At 34.1% G+C, this 22576-nt stretch overlaps 1 protein-coding gene across 3 annotated transcripts in view; it reads left to right on the forward strand.

The window, feature by feature from the left end:
• LOC128674787 (TWiK family of potassium channels protein 7-like) overlaps positions 1-20964 on the forward strand; it is a 119226-nt gene extending 98262 nt beyond the window's left edge. For 2 of the 3 annotated variants that reach the window (XM_053753683.1, XM_053753682.2), the window contains exons 3-7: positions 17139-17327; positions 17871-18058; positions 18472-18691; positions 19132-19354; positions 20172-20964. In XM_053753683.1, coding sequence (XP_053609658.1) covers positions 17139-17327; positions 17871-18058; positions 18472-18691; positions 19132-19354; positions 20172-20649 — 1298 coding nt within the window. In that variant the 3' untranslated portion in view covers positions 20650-20964. The remainder of the gene's footprint in view (positions 1-17138; positions 17328-17870; positions 18059-18471; positions 18692-19131; positions 19355-20171) is intronic. The other variant, XM_053753684.1, reaches the window with a different exon arrangement.
• Positions 20965-22576: the final 1612 nt, after the last annotated feature.

Below are 22576 nucleotides of genomic sequence, written 5' to 3' on the forward strand. Positions count from 1 at the left end.
CTCTTCACGCTATATCTATTCTACCATTTTCCCGAAATTATTAATTATTTTAGTTCAGAGTACGGAGAAAGACATAGGATACAAATTTATACCGGAAAAATACCTGAAACACCGGCAATAATAAAAATATTAAATAAAAAGCTATTTCAGTAATAATACAATCTTTGATTAAATTTTGAATACTTTGGAATTGGAATAATATTGTATGGTATATTTGTTTGTTTCTATAAAACAATAAATATAATTTAACTTCAGTTATCCCACTATATTTCCATAAAAAAATCACCAAAAAAAGTACAAAAGAAATCTATCAGCTGGCACGCTAGGCCCCAACGCCACTGGCCAAACATTTTATTTGATTTTATAGGATATTTTTGTGTCATAAAATATTTCTTAACTCGCAAACCGTTACGCTAACATTATGATAAAGCAGCCACCATGAAAACTCACACATCAACAATATTAAAGTTATCAGTCACCCGTCGGTGGTCGACGTAATATTTTTTATCGCCTTATGTTCCAGCGAAGGTTTGCCGAAATCTCCTGACCTCCATTATTTGCGGAGAGGAATAAAAATGTCGTCGACCCACAATTTTTTACAAGGCTAACCATATTGACCTAACTGGCTCATCGCAATGCTCTGGGACCTCACCAAAGCTGCTGTCTGCTGTGCGCAGCTCAGAAATCCTTAGTCAATACCGTTTGTTAAAAATTACGAAATTCTATCGATTTTTAGGTCATGCGGACTCAGCTGAATTTTTAACAACAGTATAAATAAATAACAAAATTATATAAGTCGTTTGAAACTTCGCTCTATTGGTACACTCCCAGCCAAGAAGAAATACTTTTGTGGTGGTTATAAATCGAGCTAAATGTTATACAAATACAGTTTCAAGTTATTATTTCTTGCGGAGTATAGCAGAGCAAAGAGTTGTGAAGTTGAGGTCACATAAAGCGGGATTATTGATGAAAACTAGTTTCTCATGGATTTAGTAAGTACTTTGACTAATTCCATGGCTAGCCTGTAAGATCACCAGTCAATGTTTTTGTACGTTCTATGTTATTCTATCACTCTCGTCTTTTTTGTCACTTCTATTAGATAACTGGATAATGCTGTCAGTTTTCATATTACCGAATATATTTTTGTCAGTTATCTGTGACAATAATAAAATGAACGGAAAAGTGTCATTGATCAATAGGTTTTAATTGGCGAAGTTATCCGATCGTCCGCCGTCGATATTATGTCGGTTGATTGATACAATTTTTAAAATTGATACACTGTTGAATTTTATTCATTTATGTATCATTTTAAAGTTATTAATGAATGAAATTGCTCCAAGGTTTTGTGTTCTGTACGTTGTTTCTCTTATCCGAGCCTGTTTCTTCCGCAGGCGTAAAGTATCGTCGCCGCGGGTTCTCTTTATCTTCTCCACTTTGTATAATCTTCGGCATCCTTATTATTTAGAATAGTCGATAGAATAGTTATGAAAATGTTCTGCCATTTGCACGCATATTCTCTTTGACAACATAAAGCCAGCACTTTTTGGGTTTGCGCCTTCTGCCTGATAAATTTTGTATTCTGTACACTGATATTAAGAGTCAAATTTAACTTTAGCATACACACCGGCGTCGTTTAGATACAATGATGGCGTACTATGTGTTTTTCTACGCAGGTAAAATTTACGTCAAAGTTGACTGATGTAACCCACCTTAGATATTAATTATTATCTCATCAAACAAGTACATGAAGATATTTTCACAGAATTTGTTTATAAATATTACAATTTATACGGCTATTTATCTAAACAATACCAAAAGTTCTCCGTAACCAATTTGAATACAGCTACATTTGGTCCTGAAATACTCCAAATCGATGAATTTAATTTCAGCAGTAGAGTTTGTGCTGACCCGGCAATGTTCAGAGATATTCGTGGTATTACTATATTCAATAATTGCTTAGCTTTTGCCCTCGGCTTTGCCCGTGTAAATTATGTATGCAAAATTTCAAGAAGATTGGTTGAGTAGTTAGAGCATGAAGAGGTTAGAGGAGAAGACAAACAAATTTATTTTCGTATTTATAATATAATAGTTTATAATCTTACAGTTATCAATTGACTAGATTTATTTTTATAAGCTGTCTCGAATGTGATATCTTTCTTCTTCATTAATATTTTTATAAGTAGTCTTCGCGTAGTACTTATTCAATGAGTGAACAATAAACATTATCGCGTTGAACTGGACTGGTTTGGTGTGATCAAGGCGATTTTTTTCTCAGCGACGGTGCTTCCAAGATGGTTATATTTAGTAATTTAGTTTCTGTCAACCGGAAATTTAATTTTTTTACAGTCACTAATTTTAAACTTTCGTGTTTCATAATTATATATTGAACGACAGATATTGAACACGCTTTTTTATTGCTGAGTCAGTCGCCAACTGACCACGGACCTTTGTAACAAAGACCGAAACGTCTGGGAAATAAAAAAAGTGTGTGCGCGTTTAATACCTGTCGTATAATATATAAGTATGTATATATAGTCATCAAGTAATAAAATCAAAGCTTTTATTTTTATGCACTTTTTCATGTCAAATCTCAAATATTTCTATTTGAAAGAACGTGAAAAAATGACAAAAGGATTGGGCCCGTTTGGTTGGACCACAGCATAATATATCATCTGATTATGATTGGTTTAAAAAAAATAGTAGCTCACTTAAAACATTTAAATAATAAAAAAATGTAAATTTTTAATGTTCGTGTTTTAATTTAAATTTTATTTTACATTACACTCCAGCAATCAAGCAGTGTAAATCCAGCAATCAAGCGTGTAATCACCGAAGATATTCCAGCCATGTGACAGCAAATTACGAAACTCAATTAATGTATATTCACTATTGCTATTAAAACGGACTGTGTTGCAATCAATTGCTTTGGATTTAATTTAATTAATTAACGTGTTACACAGAAAGAAATAAAGTAAGAGAATTTATTTTCGAAAAATATCACTAGAAAAATGTTTTACCGACTACGGTTAGGCAAAAATCAATGAGGAACTCGACATCTATTAAATAATTTCAAAAAATATAACAAGTAATAATTTATAACACACATAAAAAATAATATAGAACCCTAGACTCCGTCACTTTATGATTGAAGAGATACTTCACCTGAAAATTATTGAGAGAGAGATAGAGAAAGAACTACAGACAGTGTTACGAAAATGCCCTACATATAGTAGGTAGGTAAATGAGGTACGGCTTCACACAAAACGCATCAGTGCAATATCAACTTTTTCCCGGGAAAAGTTGTGCAATATATCGCTGTGTTGTAAAGCTTACAAGGCACTTTTCAACTGCGCTGGTTTATATTCTGGAATTGACTACGTTTTATTACCTTTCTAGGTATGCCTTACTGAACACGTAGACGTACCTACGTTTGTTTACTAATTGAACCGTACACTGTCGTGCAGACCTAATGCTCGCGTTGCGTTCGATTCCATATAATCTATGCTGCATACGCATTTAGTGTGCGAGCCCGAAATTTGCAAGACCTCGCAGATGAAATATAATATAATTATGTTAATTCTGACAGGTTAGGTATAGGGTAATGCAACCGCATGAATTGCATTTCCACACGCAAGGCTTGCTAGTGTGCTAGCTAGTATATAAAGAATACAAAGCACTTTTCATTATAATTTAAATGTAAAAATTATCTCCTAACTTATTTATAGCTTTAATATTAGTTCGCAGGGCAGGACGCCAGATTTTATGTTCAAATGATATTTCTTACTCAATACATAGTGTTTATAAAGCAATTTATTACTCAAATAAAATTTCCTCAATTAATACGTAATCGAATTTCATAGAAACGCTAACAAAAACCCGAACGCTTTTGCGGAGAAATTGGAGCGAAAGTAAATGAGTCCAATCGACTGTGAAACGAAAACTTAATATCATGCAATCAAATTAACTTAAATAATATTATTGGCAACAGTTATTGGAATTTTGAAGTAGAAGGCATTGCTTATACAAACACTGTCTGTAGTCTGAGTCATCGAAAACTAATGGAAGCTAATTAAATTTACCTCTGACCAATAATATAATAAAATGTTGTAATGTTATAATTTAAAATGTTATTTTATGTTCTCCGATTTTATCAATTTATTAGTAAAGTGACATGGTAAATAAACAGTTTGTAAATATATAGTTACGTAGCTACATAAGAAATCGTTTTATTAATTTTTATAAGTATAATTTAATTTCGTCCATTCTCAGCAATCCAAAAAAGGAAAATATTTTTAGTTGTGCAAGCTCCATCAACGCGAAATTCGTGCTTATATTTATTCATGATGATAAACCATCTGTAGTAAAATAGATTAAAAAAAAAGAAAAACAAGTAAGTAAGGAAGCAGACTAGCTATGTTATATTTAAAAAAATAAAAATGTTGCTGATAATATTTCGTCCTACAACAGAACTCCGCACAGATCATCATTAAAAAAACAGGCCCTAATTTGCAAAAATTTAATAAAACAGCTCAGCTCCAAATTTTCAAAACCACGAAATAAAAAAATAAAATTTTTGAAAATAAACAAAAGTGTCGCTTCACCTTTATTAGCAAAAACGTAGGTACTCGTACCAAGTTTAATCAAAAATCAACTTTTTATTACATTGAGTTTTAAAAACACCGTAAGTCTTAACGATAACTCGGAAATCCTTTACTGTGAAGTGAAATTCTAGTAAAAAATAATACATTTTTGTGTCGACAATTAAATTATAATAATAAAAAGCGATCAATATGTTTATGCACTTGCGTTTGTGTTCCTGAAAAATAAATAAATGGACAACACTCAAAGACCACACTGAGCACTAGCTGATACCTGGCTATCATGAGACACAACCACAAAAATCGCAGACAAATATTTGTCGTTACAGGGGCAAATATTTGCCAGAGCTGGAAATCGAACACAGGACTTCCAAATATGCCACGGACGTCATCAGTCAAGGAAATCGTCAATCGTCTTGTAAAGATTTAAGAAGACGATTTTTGACGAAAGTTGAATTCATGCTCCATATTTTGTACAATCAAGCATGTCTTCATATTTCGTATGTCGCACTCAAACTTACTGCCAATCGAATTATATAATTAACATCATTAAAAAAAGAAGTATAATTAGAAAATGTACCGTAAAATATCGTTTTTAAAGCTTCTTTCACAGTATAGTCCATTCTAAACTTTGGTCCAACTTTGTCGTCGATTGACGCTAAGTTTTTAAATCAGAAAAGTTTTTTAGTGTTCGTCAACTGCGAACCTTGTTAGATCAGCAGATGTGAGCGAATATTACTTGCAAAATTGAATTGTGGTTTGAAGGCGCAAAATTCAACTGACCCAAGGAATTAAACGTATAAAATATATGGAAGACTTATGACGTAGTAGAAAAACTAAGTTATGTACCTTTGTCAATTGGTAGTGGTTGTGGCTTATTATGTGGAAAGATTTTTTCACGGGTCTACTGGAAGTAATTTCTTTAGAAATAAATAGTAACTTATTGTACACTTAGTTCCTTATTTGTAAGTTTAATATTTAAATTTTTATGTTGTGCACATAAATAAATAAATAAAGATATCAGGATCTAATTATTGAAAGACATTTTAGAACGAGTATTGTAGCGACAATCTCGCTGTCGCAAAAATGTTAAAGGCTTACAAAATCGTGGTAGAAAAAACTAAGCAATATTTGTCAAACGGCAGCAACTTTGGCCTACTTGTGTAATAAATATGTCAGGATCTATAGAATGTTAAAACAAATAATGTAGTGCCAAATTATGCGTCACCATTAAATAGAGAAGGCTTTAGAGGCGGTATAAAAAACATTAGGCATTTAGGTATTTGATTTTGTAGGATATTATCAATACTGTCAGAAAGACAGTTTAGAACAAGTAATGTAGCAATCTATCGCCGTCGCTATTACAGGTTAATCTATGCCTGTGTGTGCGCACAGTGCGTCGCGTAGTTTCCATTTACATGACTAATTAGTTGGCCGTCTGCCAAGACTGTTTGTGTTACAGGTCGCATGGTATTTGTGTAACGCTTCGATGTATGAGCGATCGTCTGTATCTGGACATCTGTTCTAAATAAAGACGTAGCGTGGCAGTTTATCGTAGAACTAGATGTTGCCCGGGGCTTCACTCTCGTGGGAGTTTTGAAATAAAATATAGCCTATAGCCTTCTTGGATAATTTCACTACCTTTCTAGTAGTGAAAGAATTTTTAAATTCGGTTAGGTAGTTTCAGAGATTACCCGCCTTAAACATACAAACTCACAAACGCTTACCATTTTATAATAATAGTATAGAAGTACTCGCATAGATTTATTGAAAGACTTACTTTTTATAGAGAGTCAATGATAAATTAAACTTCATAAATAAAATCATTTACTTAGAAATTAAACCACCTCAGGCACTTTTTCACGTTAAATCTTAAATTATATTTATATTAGCTTTTTACTGCACGCAAGAACCGCAAGAAAATTATTTCTTCTAAACAACAGATCAAAGTTAAATTAAAGTTTTTATCGCATATTTTTTACGCCTGGTAATTTTTTCAGATTCGTATCGCCTCACGTCTTAATTTCAAATAATAAAACTCATTTACTTCACAACAATTACCTCTAAAAACCTACATAAAGTAAGATTCTTAGAAATTTCTAGTAAATCAACAGAAAATACGGTTTCAAAAAACAAATTGGATTCCCCGATAGGAATATTATCCCAAAAGTCCGAACAACGAAACCTACTTAAAACCCATGCATATTTAAAGCTCAAAGTATGTGACACTCGACAAATTTAGAAGTTTAGTTAAATCGCCTCTTTTTCTCACTAACAAACAACTTTATTTTTATTCCATTAATTTAATTAACTGAAGGGCTGAAATGTTCAGTATTGTGGATGATTAAAAACTATTAAAAGATATTTTTAAACTGTCTGTTTTAATGTTTGTTCGCGCATCACGTAAAAACTACTGGATAGAATTTAATGCTGATTTCACAGTTATATATCAGATGGTCTAATTTTAAATCTGATATAGGTTTCATCGCGATAGGTTGCTCAGAACCCGAGATATTGACAAAAATAAGTTATGAACGGACGCATGTAATTAACGCAGGCGAAGCCGCGGGCAAAAGCTAGTCGGTCAATAAATTAGTTATTTTATTTCAATTCTTAAAAATTAAATAGATCCACCACTTTTGCATGTATGTTTCGATATAGGAATATATTTCACTATGCCTAGAATTGCACCTGAAAAATTTTTACCGGTGCCGGAACCGGTGCTATTTGGATCGGTGCCATTGAAATTGGTACTCAGAACGGCATACCTGTTACTAGATCCTTACTTCTAGTAGGTAGGATAGATACTACTAGTAGTTTTCTATGATATTTTAGTATACCTAAGATGCAATCTTTATTACCTAGTGTTCAAAAGTCGATATCGACTTAACCAGATAGATGCTTTAAAACTTGGATTTTATAACCTGTACAAGGCATGAAGTGAAATCTTATCTAAAAACTGGAATATATATCTCTTATCTAAGCGTATTCCTGGATGCATTCACGGTTATGACGCATGAAAGCCCTAAACTATAAACCTTAAAAATTTTAAGACACTCTTTTGATTTTATGCTCGGCTGCCTGACGTCAACCCTCTTTAGGAATGCTGTTTTTGCCTCTTACCAGTTATGACAAACATCCTTTTAGTGATCGGGAGGATACGGAGAGATCGGATCTTAACGACACACCTCCAATAACTGACAGGAAAATATTTAGATTTAGAAAAGCATGCAGAATGTATGTAGCAAAGGTCCCAGGTTCGAATGGAAATAATTTGTTAGTCGATGTTTCCCTTATAGTCGTATTCGTCATGGCTAAGAGTTATAAATCTACACAAAGTTGTTGTATATAGGTACATACCTATGTGGAAACTTGCAGGAATTGTTGTGAAATTGTCTAAATAACAGTGAAAACTGCATCAAAATCCATTGAAGAAAGCTCACAGATAGACGGAAGGCAACTTTGTTTTATACTATGTAGTGATTATAACAATGACTAAAGAAAACATTAATTGATGATATTCCGTCCTTATTTTATTTATTAGGTCATCGCGTCTCGTTAAAAACAGCAAAATATGCAACAAAATCCCTTAACACCCTCCTCAGCTGACGGGTAATTTTTGACTCTTTTACATTTCAAAATTATGAACACTCTCTGCCCACCGCTGCGCGCTGTAAAGGATTTTATGTCCACCGCAACAGGCGAATCGCAGTTAAAACGCGATTAAAACGCAGAGTTTGAAATGACAAGGCAAATAGAAATGCCTATGCTGCTTTTTGCATGAAAATATCTAATAATTCTGTAGATTAATGTTCTCTTCAGTCAGAGCCTCTGGGTTCGATCCTCGAACAGATCAAAATGATATTTCTTCCAGGTCTTGGATATTTATTCATATTTAGTTATAAAATAAAATATTTTTATTGAGTCAAATCGTAATACAAAATTAAAACTTACGAACTTTGGGGTTAGCTCAATATATGTGATTTGGACGCTATTTATTTATCTATTTGTTTTATATCTCTAAACGTATTAAATACACTTACGTAGGTATATTATTAAAAACGAAATTTAAAAATTCAAATTCATTTACCTACTTAATTCCCTTTGAAGATTACAAAGGGTTAGAAGCTTTACGATTGCATGACCAACAGAGACCTCTATGACACTTCTAGTGACTTGAAATTCTGTAGTTTAACCGTACTTTTACCTTTTTACCGCATGTAAAAAATAACCAGTTTCCGGCATTGATTTAAACACGCTACATAACGTTTAAATATTATACTCAATGAAGACTTTACTGTTTAGAAAATAAGTTTCAAAATTAAACAGATACCTACTGTAAGATCTGTGATAAATTCTAATCAAGCTAACGATTATAATAAAGCATAAATTGCTCTTTTTTTAGTTGGGGAGCATATTAATTTTTCCAAAGAACTTGTGTATTCTTTTAAGTAATTAATTTAGTTATGCAGACTTCATAGATGGAACTAACATTAATATGATTATTGTACAAAAATACACTTTACCTTTTTCAATTAATACAGTTAACACTTAAAACTAGCTATCCGACATAAAAAATAACATTTACATAAGTTTATGTCGAAAAGGCGACGCTCACCACATCCGTGGCGGAAGTCACAGCGCTAATTTTCGCTATCGCTAGTAAACCCACTTCTATAATTTAAAATTTAATTTTTATCATGTATTTATAGACTCTGTTAGCTCCATCGAGTTAAAAAACTTTATATGGTGCAATATACAATTGATGCAAAAATCAAATCTAAAAACCAGTGCAATACAAGGAATGTTACGGCTTCACGTTGACTCGTAAAATATCATCTAGATGTAGGTACATAAAGGAAATAACATGAATAATTTATTTTTATGCCTTGCAGACTTCTATTCTGCTCACAATGCAATCCGTGGCTCGTTTAACATAGTATAAAGTAACTGTTGTGACAAGGAAATGTAGCAGTTGTAGAATATTTTCTCAATATTTTCATGGATTTTCATATTTATTTTTAAATTTTTAGTTACATATTTGAATGCAAAGACAGATACAGTATGAACTTTTACAATATGCGAAGAAATGTCTTTCTTTACTGTTGTTACATTCTAAGTTTTCCTTCGAGCTTCCATGCTTGTGGAAGCTAAAATAGACAAAAATATATATATATATATATTTTAAAGTGATAAAAAGATTACGCATTTAAATAAATAATAATATTTTTTTTTCATTAAATCATTCAACATATAAAATCAAAACTTAGATACACTGCAATAAACATTAAAAATCCACGTCCTTTAAATAATTGTAGTTAACTGCTTCACATAGCCTCCATCAAAGCTACAACGAAAATTGGGAAACGTGACTAGGTATTTTTTTATTAAAATCAACCGATTGAGTCATGGGTAGAAGTTGAAAACTGTATCAATCGGACTACAACTGTTTTTGGCAGTACTGGAAAACTACCATGCCTAAAAGTTTAAATTGAAATGAAAAAAAAAAAAACGCACGCCACGTTTGATATGCGCTGAAAATTTAATCAGTTTTGCGTTCAAAAATTGTTTTTGGCGCGAATGTGCTGGGTACGTGAAGAATTTTTCTCATGAAACAAATTAGATTTTTCGCAGAACGCTTTATGAAGTTTGAGATTTTCGCATTCATGGTTGAAATGGATTACTTAACTTTGACATTTATTGCATTTAGGCAGATATATCTTCATTTTAAGAAGCTATTATTTAACTTGCAATGTAACTATGTCCCTTTTTCCACATGTTGCAAATCAATTCTGGAGCAGAACCGTTGAAATCAACAGATGGAGTTGAAATTTTGTACGCTCATTTACTTTGGACGTCAATGCATTATTATGATAGGCATGACCTAATGGTGTACTCAGGAACGCCTCCAGACGTGGGAACGGTTTACTGCACAGCCGCTGTATTGAGATGCATTCATTTTGACATGCTGTTGGCTGTATCATACAGGAGTTAATCTTATTTAAGTGCAATAATGAGATTTGTACCCTCTACCTCCATATATACTGCAGCGTTTCTTATGAGAAGCCTATAACTACAATATATACTGCTATTGGTGTAATAACAGTCACGTAGTTTGCTACAAGAACTCAGTATGTCATTACTAGTTTCAACGACGACGGCTAAGTACTGTTTTAATGGCCTATTAGTCCTGATTACATCTTTATTGAACTTTTACATTATTATTGGCTGCAATTGGATGTTACATTTCATAATTTATATCAGTAATAAATTGAAATGACCAAATAGAATTAATTGTATGTATGAAATAAGTAAATGTTTGAATTTAGATCGTCACTCATAGTATAAAACAAAGTCGCTTCCTCCTATCTGTCTGACCAAACGTATGCTAAATTTTTTAAACATACACTTTAATTTGATTTGATGCGAGTTTTAAATAGATTGAGTGATTCAAGAGGAACGTTAGGAGTATAATAATTATAATTTTACCCGAGCGTAGCCGAGACGGGCCGCTAGTTAACTATTAATATAATGTTCAGCAGTTTAACTGTGTAAGCAAACAGACAGAAATACTATCGCATTTATTAATAATGGATAGTATAGAAATACGGATTATGCTGATAGAATTTATTTCTGTAAAAAAAATTTGATCATCAACAATCACTTCGTTCTTATTAAAATTTTATACGCTCTTGTCGATATCGTGTGAGATAAGTGTCGGCGCCGCACAGTTTTCTACGGTTTTGTGTTTTTCCTCAACAACACTATTTAATTTTTTAGGCGCTACAAAGTGTCAAAGATTTTTTTGAGATACCGCGATTTTAATTGTATTCTCTCTCTCAATCTTCATGACAAGTGACCTCCACAGCTGATAGGTAACAATAGCATTCCCAATTAGGGCAATTTACGTCAGGCGGAGAAGCGCACCAGAGTTACATACAAATATATAAATTAATCTCGTAAGTACCTACATCTGAAAATGCGGACATTTTAAAAATGCCTGGAGATACAGAAATTACAGTACAAGCGTACAGAATCGAGTCTGTATCGTAAAGTCTCGATTCCCGTTCCCGGATTTATTCGAATGATTTTATTTCCGATTCACTCGGCCGTGGCGAGAGATACGCGGTTTTTTTATAAACGCGAATATTTTACTTTTAATTAAACTAAGTACTGGTGCTAATCGGAACGCGTAGCGATATCAGTCATATGAGTGAATCGAATACTATATTTCATAGTAATTTTCATATAAAATATTATAAAAATGTGATAATTGTGTAAATTATGTATAATTTGATACGTAGTCAAGATACATAAGACCTATATTTATACAAAGCCAAAGTAAAATGTATAAAGTATAATTTAATGACTTTTGAATGAGAATCAAAACAACTAGGTACCTATTTATAATCTGTAACTTGGACAAACAAACCATAAACGTAAAAAACAAATGAAGTTATATAGAATTTCAAAAGCCGTCATTGAATCGTGTCTTATCAACATCTAAATCAAATTCCATTCATCCATTTGGAAACAATGATTAAAGATAAAGATAAATACCTAGATTATAAACACAAACACAGAAATTTTACGCTCATTTAGTCGGGAGGTTTAAAATACAAAAACGCAGTTAATCCATACAGTATTTCCTTATCCCTCCATATTTTATATCGATAACCTGGAAAATCGATAGCCATTTCAAAACGTATTACCCAATTTTTACGCAAACGTAAATTTCCACGTCTACGTAAAGTTACCTGTAAGTTTATTGGCCATAGCAAGTTTCTATTTCTCACCGAACACTTCCAGTTTACGGGCTCTATCGTAAAAAAACAAAGATACACATCGCACACAAAACTTTTACGATTGAAAATTAATTTTATGATTGTAATGAAATGTTACCGGCTATTATGGAAATGGTCCTTTTTCAGTGTTGCTGAGAAATTAATTGGAAACTGAAACAATTTTTATATTATTTTTGTCAATAAACCTTTAACAAGTGCGGATATTAAATTAAATACAAATTTTAATTAGTATTTTAATCAGACTAGGTATATTATCCACTTTCTGTCTTCCAAATATAAGATCAAACTATTTTTTCTACTTTATACAATTGGCTATTCTCGAATGAGTAAAAAAATGAAATGTACCTATAATGGTATACAAATAATCAAACAGGATAACTATATGTCACTTTAATTGATCACTTTTATTATAATTACCTATATATTCGGTCTCATTGAAGTATAATAGAATTGCCATTTGACTCCTAAATCCGTGACGTCGCATTCCTGTCATACAAGCTCCATTTAAATTGTGTTTTTAACATTAGAAAAATGTATCTGATTTGTCTAGTTCGAGAATAGCCAATGAAGAGAAGAGATTATTTAGATTTCAATTTAAAAAAGAATTAAGATATTTTAAACCGCGTACGCACACAACGTTGCGTAATCCTATATCGAAATGTGATTGATTATTATCTGTTGTATTGCGATTATACTATAAATAGTAGGTACTAAGATGTAAATAAAATACAGAACCGTACAATATTTAAGGTAACCGTTTGTAGGGAACAGTTTGGCAGATTGTCCAAGCTAATGACTCCAAACGACTGCCATTTAGCGATAACAGAGGCTACTTACTAACTAAACGCTACAGATATGCCTGTGCCGCACCTTTCTATATTTTCATCTGAGCGTTTACCCGGTTGCTTCCCGAGTTGAGCCCTGAAGCCCTTATTGTTACGGTATATACTCGTATTCCGGGATAGAGGGAGCATCATTATGCAAGTACTAGGGTAAAGTGCACCAGTCAACTTTAACGTTAACTTTAACTAGAGCACAACTGACGTTTAGACAAAATGGAGCATACTTTGCGATTTTCTGCGCAGATTAAAGTTAAGTACAGTATTATAAACATCGTTATTTTACAAGATACAAAATACATTTTGTTGACAATTTGCGGCGTGTCAGGGATAGCCTCCCACCCAAGAGTAGGACCATTCTGAACCCTCCCACAATATCGTATGAGGCGACTATGGGATAAAAAGAATAAACAAAGCTACACAATGTAAATCTGCCGTCGCATCGTCCGTCGTATCCGAAAAAAGGACCCATACACAGGTACATTCAGACATTTTTTTTGTATATTCGATATAAAAAAAAGGACGATTCAATTTTGAAAAATCGGTTGAAAAAAAGTCATTCAAATTTTTTTCAGCAGATCATTTCAATACTTTGCAGAATACTTGAACAAAATATAACCCCCTCCTTTTTTATTTTGGTTGATTTTGTTAGCTTGAATTTGCCGCGCCGCGTAGGCTGCGCCTATTGGCATGTGGTAGATCAGCCAGGACGTCGGGTGAGCCACGCAGCTAGGAATGCGGGATCACGAACTCGATTCGTAGCCCACGATAGGACCATGTACTGATCGAGATAGGACCTGCGTTTCGCTTTTCAAGTACATTTTATAGACATTGAATCCATATCTCTATGACGCCTTGTTTGTTTTGACGGAGACCGTTCAATTTTTTTTTAAACTGATTAAATCTAAGAGCGAGTTGCACCAGTCAGATTTAACGTTGACTTTAACCTGCGCGCCGCTGAATTTAGACTAAATTGTTTTACAGCGCAGCATAAAGTTAACGTCAAAATTGATTGGTGCCTGTGTATCGGTTGATGTCACACGGAAAAGAAAGATTAACTTGTCCAGTTATAAACTATCATACGGCCGATTGTACAAAATATATTTAAAAACACAAACACAAAATTTAATATACACATTAAGATAAAACTACGGAAACTGTTTGTTTTAATGCAAGTTTCCAACATGAAGCAATATTATTTGGATTTCTTTCCGCATTTCTTGCAACAAAAATGTTCACAAAAAATACCTTAATATCCTGCTATATACCTTGTTGATACCTGCTCAATTAATCACAACTCATCTGATACAAACTGTGACGAGATCATGGTTCGACAAAGTTGTGCCTTGATCCTCTAATTCATTAAATAATGTCAGTGGCTTGTTTTGTGGTTGGAAATAAATAGCAAGGAAATAGTATAGGGGTAATTAGGACAGTCAGGGAAGGATAGGAAATTAAATTAACACGAAACCCACTGAAGCAAGACACAGAACAGTGAGGGTTGATAAACAAAGGCGGCTTTCCAAGCCTTGGGCTACCATGAAACATAAAACACGTAGCACTCTTTTTTTTACACGGTGCGATGCGTACACGTATGGGAAAAGGGACATCACGTGGTGGACGTTAGTAACGTGTTACGTGTTTCTGTACTTAAAAAGCAGTAAGCCTTTGAGGAGTTCACTGAGCCGTTCCTTAGTGCATCATCAGGTCATGCTTAATAACACATAGATAATAATAGGTCGTAATAATACATTGTCAATCGCGCAAAAAGTATATGTATATGAATGAATTATAATTTTTAAAGAAAACTTACCAAAATCGATGATGATCGGTATTTAGATTCATCCAGTATTCGATGATGTTAAATGTTCCTTTTCAAGTAACTTCAAAAAAAGTAGTAGGTTTTCAATTCGACTCCAACTCAAGCCAGGCAGATCCATGTATCTAGCTTCAGTTGAAGTAATAGAAATAAATAATACAATACATTGTTTATTGATTTCACGGTTTCGAGTGTTACAAATATTAAAGTCGGGTATTTTTTTTAAGTGCACATATTTTAACATTTCTCTCTCTCTCTCTCTCTCTCTCATCTGAGCGTTTTCCCGGTTTCTTCTTCAGTGTCAAAGCCCAGGATCCACTTTTCTACTTTTAACATGTATGCAGCTTTTTCTCTGTATATTCTTCTATGACCGAAGACTTGTTTATACAATAATCGGACGGAATTTTAATTAAGTGTTTAAAAGACCGATCACGTAGAAAAGATTCAGGAACTCTTTAATTAAATTATAGTCTTCGGATATGATTCACTGCGCCGGGTTAACTTTGAGCGCACAAAGTTAATTAGGGTTCATAGATTTTGCTTTCTGGCTTTTAGAAGATTGCAATCATGTTATACATATTAATTAACTGTTTTGTTTGGGAGAAGAATATTTTCACGTTTAGGTACTAAATCAGGTGATTTTAGTTTTGAATTTGATAGACTTTGGTCTAAATTATTTAGACCTTCAATAAAATATTAATCAATATTTTCGACTCCGGGTTCAGTTTATATGAAGCTAAAACCAAAATTATTGAACCATATTCAGTTCACCCTTCGCATCTAGGTATTCGCTAACCTGACGAAGCGGCTTTGCTTTGCGACGCGACCCTCAAAACGTAATGAAAATTTAAAAGCGCCCGACTTTCAATCATGGCTACGTAATAGTATTCTTTATTATTCTAGAACCTTTTTAACTAAATTACCACGTGAAAAATCATTAATATCGCTTGATCCAGAAATCATTGTCAATACTTTTACTTTTCTGGCTTTATTGAGTTTTATTGTTTCTTTCAAATACTTGATAGACTCCAGTTAAAAGATCCCTTTCTGTGATAAGTCCGCCTTCGTACGCGTTTTTTTTTTCTACTGCGTTTCTTTGTTAAGTGATACTTTTTAAGGCTTACTGTCAATCCTTCTACACTTGAAGCTTGTGGGTTGAATATTTACGATATGGTTATTGACCGACATAAAATATTGTTTCGTTGTGCAATAAAGGGTTCACAAAATCCTTCTGTTAGCATGAGGGTTTAAAAATAAATGTTTTTTAAAATAATTAAATTTATATCAGATCTCAAAAAGTCATTACGGAAGCTTACACTCTGGAAGTATTCGCATCTTAAAAGTTAAATGGCGCTTGTCACTTCTGATTAAACAGGACAGGGTGAAGATTGCCCTCATTAACTGGAGGGGCTCATCGGTATTGTAAGGGCCTTCAGGGGGCGACGTCGTCAGTCTGTTTGTTGAGAATTATGGCGAACGATTCATGATTTTATAGTAGTTATACGAGTATACACTTTAAGTTGGACTTAAACAATATGTTTGTTATGGCCTAACACAGTCTTGCTGTGCTGAAAACTTCATAATTCTTAGTATTTGATAGAAAAAGAAGAACAAAAAACGAAGCACAAGATGAACCTATGAAATTCTATGTAAATTTATATACATTTGTCCCGTTTTCTTTGATTCCGTGAGAGTATCGATGTAATATGGTATGGTACCTATCTCCAGGTATTATCACATTCATGTTCTAAATTTCATCGAAAACCGTTCAGTAAACTTGTGTAAGTATGTAAATAACAAACATCACCTTCAATGAAATATTATGATTGGTATAATGAGGAGAGGATTCATTGGATTCTTTTGACGAAGAAAAGAAATACTATTATTATAAAGAGTTAAGCGTATGTGAGTTTGTATGTTTGCGGGTAATCTCCGAAACTACCGAACCGATTTAAAAAATCTTTCACCATTAGAAAGGTACAAGGTAAATTATCCTAGAGGCTATGTTTTATCCCAAAATCCCACGAAAACGAAGCCCCGGGCAACATCTAATGTAATATATTTTCCATTGTTACAGAACGTCTGAACGTCCTCTACGAGCGGAACTGGACGCGCCTGGTACACGAACAACTGCGGAAGTTCGAGTCCTCAATAGTGGCCGCCGCGAGGCAGTCCCCTGAAGCCCAGCCGCCGGAGCTAGCCTTGGACTCCAAGTGGACCTTCTCCGGAGCCCTGATTTATTGCATCACCCTCATTACCACTATAGGTAAACATCTCGCGTTTGTCTTCAAAATCTGATTCATCAACATTTCAACTTCTTTCCGCGCACCGCTGAGTATAGGCTCCCTGTTTGTATTATCATTGAAAAAGTCCTTCGCTCGTAATCTATTACATTTACACATTACACATTCTTCTTGCTTTAATCTATGATAAAATTTATCTTATTTAATGAGAAAATCGAGCGGAGCAGATGACGGGACCCACCGCTGTTAAACCTGCAAACAGCATTGAACTTGTGTGATGGATTATGGATCACCATCCTTATCCATCCATAAGGAGGATGGTCCAATACATCACACCAACGAGTGCCCCAATAGTGGGGACATTAAAATGGTAGATGATTGTTGATGGATGACATAATACTTGTAAATATAATTCACTTCTCCTTCTTAGCGAAGCGACTCTGGCATGAAAAGTGAGGATCAATGCCAAAGTATTATTTGATGCGTATTATTCGATGCGTATTACTCGATAAGTATTATTCGATGATAATTATTCGATGAGTTCACAATCATTTATTATTCTCCAGGCTACGGCAACGTCTCACCTCGTACAGCGGCCGGAAGAGCAGCGACGGTAGTCTATGCTGCAGCTGGCGTGCCTCTAACGTTAGCCTGCTTGGCTGGACTGGGGGCCTCGCTGGCAAGACTAGCGCGGTTAGCTTGGCTCAGAGCTACAAAGAGAAAAGTGTCCAATGCTTGGAGAAAAGACACAGAGGTGAGAATTATCGACACATGCTGGCCCCGCGATACAGAAAAAGCAAGCTATTATGGGAGTTATTATATTTATATTAATAATAAAAAATAAATAAATAATAAATATGTTAGGACAAATCCCACAGATTGAGCTAGCCTCAAAGTAAGTTCGAGACGTACACAAGTCTATGGGATACTAACTCAACGATACTATATTTTATAACAAGTACATATAATAGATAAATATTCATGACCTGGAATATTTATCTATATATGTATTTGTATCCTATCCGGCCTATCAGAAAAAGATCATTTTCCATCATGGCCTGATCGGGGTTCGAACCCGGGACCTCTCGGTTTACCACTGCGCTACTGAGGTCGTCAATAATGTCGTATTAATACTCCTTTCCTGATCATCATTTTATGTTACACTAGATGGAAAACCACCTCCCGCTCCACGAGCAACAGCGTCTTCTCCCTCAGCCAGCAGAACACAATCAGTACACATCGTTCCCCCCACGCAGTCACAGATCCCCTGGGACGGTCAGGGCCAGGGCTGGAGACCGAGGTCAATATTCGCAAGTATTTGAGAGGGCCCCGACGAGTCCTAGAGCCGCGACCCTAGGTCGCATCAAGCGCAGTGCCTTAGCTGATGGTGAGCTTGCTTCTGTCTTTGTCCTTTATCTGGATTTTAGTCTATGCACATCATTTTAGTACGATGAGAGTGAAAGGACGTGTAATTTCCGAAACGGGTATTTTAAATCTCCGGAATTCTGTTCTCATCACTCTGCAAATTTTGTAGGTTCTTAAAATCTAACCTTTATAATATTTGCTACGAGTGCATTCATTATTAAAATAATTATTTGTGTATTCTTGTATTTCAGTTTAGACTATTAATGTAACTCAATAACTTTTGGTTTAAGACGTGTCTTGTGATAAGTCGCTCATCATCTAATATGAAATAAAGGTTATGCACATTTGAGCACATTAATCATATTTTTATTGTCAGTGTATTTTTTTAACATGGCTTTGCTATGCTTCCAGTATTCACTTTTAATGTATTCTAACTAATATCAGAAAGATTTCTCATTACAGAACCACACACATCATCATCTCTCCAGACTCAAACTTTAGACCGAAAGAAAACCAGTGGCAAATGCCTAGCGACAGTTCATGGTCCTACTAGAGGCAGAGGAAGGGGAGTCATCCAAAGACCAAGAGGTCAAGTAATAGAACAACTAATTGCTGAAGAATGTGGAGATTTAGCTTCCAACAGAAGTCAAGATGATCTTGACGATTCTGAAGATACTGACGAAGCGTGAGTATCATATGTGTTTCTTATACGTACTTGATAAATTTTCTTTTACATAAATCTGATTATGTAAATGACAGCGTAATTATATAAAAGCAGCAGCTATCATAAACCAGTGATCCGTTTCGTTACGTTGTTCTAAATTCTTTTACCTACATCCTTAAAATGTGGAAATAAACCCACGAAACTCAAGATAAATATATGTAAAATAAATTCAATTATATCAAGATAAACTTCATTATTCTTTCATCAATGTTCTCAGAGGCAATAAGTTGATGTTACCGACAAGTAATGTGTTCCTCAAAAAATTAATAAATGCTTTTAAGATCATCTACCGTTATCAGGAAACAAGACATTGCTCACGACATCTTATATTTTTTCATTTCTGAAATGTGTACGCAAATATTTTTTATATTTTTCACTTTGATAATACGCTTCGCCAATTTTTATTTTATAAGTGATATTAAATTCTATAAAAAATATAAGGGCATGATTGACATAAATATAGACAAATACAGCATAATATAAAATACGCATCTAATTAATTATGGTACCCACTCTCCCTCATATGAAATTCCTGACATGATCCTGAAGTACCTACACTAGGCTTAAATTTATTTTTTCCAAGGACCTTTAATTAGAATGGTCTATTTTGAAAAGGTTTAATATTTTCTGAGCATGCCTTTCAATTATGCCAATCTGGAACTGAATTTAATTGAAAATGTCAAGCTTATGATTTTCCCAACAAAATACATTCAATAAATTTCCATCAATCGCATTCTATTATTACCATTTTACATCAACTATTTTTTTCACCTTCCAGAATATGCCCACACGACACCCCTTCACGCGTGCCTTTGATCTGGAACGAAGAGAAACATAAAAGCAAGAGCTGCGCAGTCCCCAGCAGCAGTGGCTCCACCAGCATCCAGCACCACATGAACCATGGCATCGATCACTGCCAGATCCCAGTCGGCATCGTTCTATTCCTCCTCCTTGCCTATATCTGCATAGGTGCTGCCATCTTCTCCGCTTGGGAAAACTGGAGCTTCTTAGATGCCGCATACTTTTGCTTCATAGCATTAGCAACTATAGGATTCGGTGATTTCGTGCCTACTAGCTTCCTTACCTCTAAACACACCACGGAGAACTCCAGAAGTGAATACATACAAATGATAGCGTGTTGTGCTTATCTAGTTTTCGGACTGATTCTAATAGCAATGTCGTTTAGTTTGCTTCAAGATGAAGTTGTTGCAAGGTGTACGCAATTCGCTAATAGTTTGGGGCTTTCAAGGCAATGACAGTACCAGAAAAGCGATTGTAGCTCCACAGATAACCATCTAAGGATGTTATGATCGTTATTGTAATAAGTTGGTCTTGGATCCATATCGATCCCGCTCTGTACTTCAATCTAGAGGAATTGTATTTCATGTTATCATTGTATTATAAACAAAATTATTTTCTCATATCAACGTAAATGGGTAGTTTAATGGAGAAATTTGAAAACTTTTTACGGAATTTGTACTCGAAATTGAAGTGATGTTTGTGATGTAAATAATGTATAAAATCTATTTATAAAAGCAAGGCTGAAATTGTAATGAAACAATAAAATTGTGTTGGAATGTATTGCTTTTTATTTATTTTAAATTATGAAGTACTGCAGTCGAGTTGCAACAAAAATTCTAATGGTGTATGGCTAACTAGCATAATGAAAACATTTACCGAACGAGTTACTAAGTGTTTAACGAATCTAAATTATGCCATTCATAGCTTCCACGGCTCTTAAACTTTCAAGAACTTCAATTCAATTTACAGTTTATACAATGTGGTGGCAGCAGTCACACCGATTCTTCAGGTGCGCGGAACTCCACGAGCGGCTGCATTCACAAGTTTTATTAAGTTTGCTCCGTCAAAGGCGCAGCGGAAACAGCTGTTCCTGTAATATTCACAGACTTTACACAAATATGGAGACGTCTATAATCAGCTGCTGGTGGCAGCCTAATTTTGTACAAGAGCATACAGACATTTTTGTTCTTACAAGTTTTAATTTAGTTCTATCTATCGCAGAATTCAACCTTGTTATTTAAATTTATATATTTTTTCACAAGTTTATGAACAAAATATGACACAGGATAATTTATTATACATGGGGTATTTGTATTTTGTTTTAGATTCATTTTTTTTTTCTAGATACTATAGGTAAAGTTTTTAAAGATTCTGATATGAAATTCTTAAATATGCTTGATGATGATAAAATTTGAATGCGACACAAAAATTCTGTTATAAACAGTCTTCTCTAGTTTTTTACAAAATGTTTTTATCGGGATACTCAATGACTGCATCAAACGAACAACAAAATGCATATAGACCACAGTGTATTACAGAAGTGATCTAAATAATTAAAGGCGAGGGCACAGTCCGGAAAACAGGGTCGGAGGAAATCTAATAACGAATCAAACTCGTGCCCTCACGGAGAGCACACGTTAACTGTGCCAAATTGTAATGTTGTTATATACTTACCGTTACGTCCTCACAATATCGTTCGAAGAAGATTAAAATCTGGCAGTAATTAATTGACGGATATTGTTTTAGTTTATCTACCTACCGAGATAAGTTTCCATATATTTCTGAACACAAAAATCCAAAGGGCCGTTGCCCAGCAGTGAGATACAGAAACAGGCTATGATAATAAAATCATATTAATAAACTATTAATTTTAATATTTAAAAATAAAATTATAAATATTTAAATTAATAGAAATAGTGATATGATACGATACATTAGATAAACAGACAATTATTAACTTGTGTCTCATAAATAAATATCCCCATGTGTAAGATAATTTCATAATCTGAAAAATAGATTCAGTTTATTGACAAAATTTGGTAATTGATAAAAAGATACAAGGTACCAGTCAACCAACAGTCGATTGGATAAAACATCTCAGAGATTATACTTACGAAACCCCTTCTAATTCTAACCCAATTGCGAACAGTGTAAGCCCACCTTTATAATTCAAGGACACGGCTCCCGCCGGACCACATAAACCTTTCTCCAAAACCCCCCGGATCTCCCAAAAACAGGATGTAGTTGTCCAGTTACCGGTGTAATGTATGAAGGGTTTAATCCTCTCGGAATGTAATAAGGTTTTGAAATTTCCCGTTGAGTGAATATGTTGATAATGTTTCAACGATAAGGAGTTTTTTGTTTTGAATTTATTTTTAAACA

The sequence above is a fragment of the Plodia interpunctella genome, chromosome 13, assembly GCF_027563975.2.
Source record: "Plodia interpunctella isolate USDA-ARS_2022_Savannah chromosome 13, ilPloInte3.2, whole genome shotgun sequence".
NCBI lineage: Eukaryota > Metazoa > Arthropoda > Insecta > Lepidoptera > Pyralidae > Plodia > Plodia interpunctella.